At 37.3% G+C, this 3,300-nt stretch overlaps 1 gene segment (V, D, J or C); it reads right to left on the reverse strand.

The window, feature by feature from the left end:
* Nucleotides 1-2,823: 2,823 nt before the first annotated feature.
* LOC102192988 (T-cell receptor alpha chain V region RL-5-like) lies at nucleotides 2,824-3,269 on the reverse strand. The segment is given in 1 exon segment: nucleotides 2,824-3,269. A coding segment is annotated over 1 exon segment (405 nt).
* Between the last annotated feature and the right edge of the window lie 31 nt (nucleotides 3,270-3,300).

Below are 3,300 nucleotides of genomic sequence, written 5' to 3' on the forward strand. Positions count from 1 at the left end.
TACACTTATTTAATCCCACCCCTTTGCCATAAATTATCAGTTAATATTTAGTCAGCTTCCTTACTGATATAATTTGTAATAAAAATAGTGAACAGATTTCTGATATACTATATCCTGTAATATCACATCATGAATTCTTTTTCTTTGTTTGTTTGTTTTTTTAAATAGAGACATTCACTTAATTTAAATATTTTCCTTTTCTTTATAGATCGAGAAGATCATATTTTTATAACTCTTTTTGAACAGTTTTATGTTTGGACGTTGCTGTAATTCCATATTCAGACTGTTCCATAGTTTCACTCCATGAACAGAAACACAAAAGCTTTTTCTTGTAGTACAAACCTTCATTGTTTTGAAGTTATAAAAACCCCTTAAATTATAACTTCCTTCTTTCAAAAAAAACATACTCAGAATATTTCCTGGCAGTTCTTTATTTTTTGCTTCGAATAGAATTTGTTTCACTACATCGTCAATTTTCAATATTTCCGACTGCAAAAATAGTGAGTTTGTATGTTCCTGTAACCTGCATTGTGGATGATTCAAATAGCTTTTTTTGAAGAGTAAGAAGTGAATGTAATGTGGTTTTATAGTTATTGCCCCAGACCTCTGCACAATAGCTTAAGTATGGTGAAACCAGTGAACAGTAGAGAATATGAAGTGATGTTCTGTCGAATACCTGCTTTGCCTTGTTTAGTGTTGCAATGATACTTTGGAATGAATATATCTTACGTGAGCTCTCAGTTAAGTTTTTCATCTGTTATTACCCCCAGAAATTTATTTTCACTGACTCTTTCAATATCAACACCATTTATTTGAATCTTTGCGTTTGTATTTAAACTACTATTTCCAAATAACATAAGTTTAGATTTATTCAAATGTAATGATAATTTAATGATAGGATCACACATCCTATCACTACACAATCGATTATACACCTCTAAGCATAGATGGTTAAATATTTCTAAGCATTTCTAGGGATGATGCAATGATCGGGGACCATTCTTCATTTCGTTGTTCTCGTGACAATGACAATAACGTTTCTGATTCTGATAAATGACAATCAACAATATAAACCTGACAACTTCCACCGCGGCCGGTGTTCGGGCAAAATGTCCTACTTTGTCAAAACATCCTACCATAGCGTAAATTTATAGTCATGTCTATCAGTCCGTGCTACCTTATCAGAATATACTACCTTACGTGGTTTATGCCTCCATCATACATATCTATAGGTAGGACATTCTGATGGCCAAATCACACTTATCAAAACATGCTTCCTGCTTGGATTTATTAGAAATTAAACAATGTTATCACTCAATTAACAAGTAAGTAGTGCAATATTACTTCCTTCAACATGACAACAGAGAGTGGTGTCCACTAACTGCAGGAGGACTAAAATTAATTGACAAGGTTTACACTGTATGCCAGTTTGCAGACGTTTAGAAGCACTAAATGACTTCAATTGAAACTCTAAATTGGAGTATTTTTGTACAAAAAACAAAACGCATGTTAGCTTCAAAGGTTAACAAATTGACAACAGCTTAAGGAAAACAAGTATCAACTGTAATAAGAAAGTAAAACATGTAATAATTTTTTTTCGCACGCACGAGATCGGGGTAGGATCAAATAATAGGCGTGTACAATTAACATCGAAATCATGTTATGAGTTGTGCGCGTGCACAGTAACAACAAGTAGGACAGCTTGATAGGTAGTGTGATTTTGTCAGAACACCGGAGTCACGAGGTTGGCAGGTGTAAACAAACCCCGGGGGAGTGGAGCTGCGAAAAATCACTGGGCTGTTGCCACGTCTCAGTCAAACAGAAAGTCAAAGTTACGATCTGTGAGCAGATCCCGAATGAGATGCTCATAAGCAAAGAGGCCGAAATTGACATCGGTGCTGTCAGACTGAACAAAAGTGTTAGCCGACCTGAGCAGGCTGGCTAACACACTGTGGTCAACAGCCCTGTCAGAGTTCCATGGAGGACGACGCGAAGTGGACCAGAGGGACTGTATTGGCTTAAAGTCGTCATGGTGAAAATTCGACGAGAGCCCAGGTGAATGTACTTTCGGCGAGGGAGGAATGCAGCCAGGTGAAAGCGGAGTCGGAGAAGCTGGTCAGCTGAGTATTGGTAAAGTCCAACACTAGGTCAGTAGACCAATGACATAAAAATCCAAACCCAAACGAGCAAGACGCAGATCCTGCCAGGACAAAATCACGGACAAACAGTCAGGTGTATGGATCCAAGGGAGACAACGGCCAAAACAAACAGGCAGATGAACTCGACCCAAAACACTCAGGCACTTGCAAAATTTGATCGCCAGTCATGTAAGTAGAAGACAAGAAGGATAAAATTTGTTAAGATGTATCAAAGAATATAAAGAAAGATACAAAGATGCCAGTGAGCAGCAGCAGCAAGTCGCGTGAGCTTCACTTTTATTTTTGCCCAATAAAGCTATTTTGCTTTCTCATTGTATTTTCTTGAGCTGTGCTAAATATAATATAAATATAATTTCACACCTGTCTCAGAAGCAATATTCATGAAATATGTGAAAGAAAAAAATATCTGGGAAACAAAAAATGATGCATGAAGATTAAAAGTCTTGTTTTGATATTTAAAGTGTCACTAACAGGTCTGCTACCATCAGGCTGTGATCTGCACATCTGATCATGAAGAGACAGTTTTAAAGAAACTGCAGTGAAGAGAGAGGATGATTATTTATTAGAACAATCTCCCCTTTAAGAAGTGAATTAAAGCTTCTGTTTTTATGCAAAAGACATTTTATTAACTGAGTGAAACAAACCAGACAAGTGAAACAGTGTGTGGCTCCCTCTAGTGGATGTTGTGGAGTATTCTGTTGTCTTTGCTCCAAAGGTTTTTGTACAGAGTTTTGCTGTTTCCTGTCACTGTGGGCTGCAGAGCACAGTAGTACACAGCAGAGTCAGACAGCTGAAGCTTCTGGATCTTCAGAGGAGCTGACTTTTCTGTTTTGTTGATTTTGGCATCAAATCTGTCGTTGTTGAACTCGTCAGCCTTAACTGTTGAGGTTGACAAACAATGCAACATATAATTTGGGTAACTATTTACTTCTTGTTTGTACCAGAACAAATATGGACTGGAGTCACTGGTCTCATATTTGCAGTAAAGTGTAACTGTGTCTCCTTCAGCAGCAATGACATCTCCTTGTTCCTGGATCACTTTGTCTTCTCCTTTACACTCTGAGGAAGAACAGAACATGCAGAGGAAGAGATGGATCAATAAACATGATTAAAAACTCACCATTAATCAGACTCACACATT

Source organism: Pundamilia nyererei, unplaced genomic scaffold, assembly GCF_000239375.1.
Source record: "Pundamilia nyererei isolate P.nyererei 1_Seehausen unplaced genomic scaffold, PunNye1.0 scaffold01940, whole genome shotgun sequence".
Lineage (NCBI taxonomy): Eukaryota > Metazoa > Chordata > Actinopteri > Cichliformes > Cichlidae > Pundamilia > Pundamilia nyererei.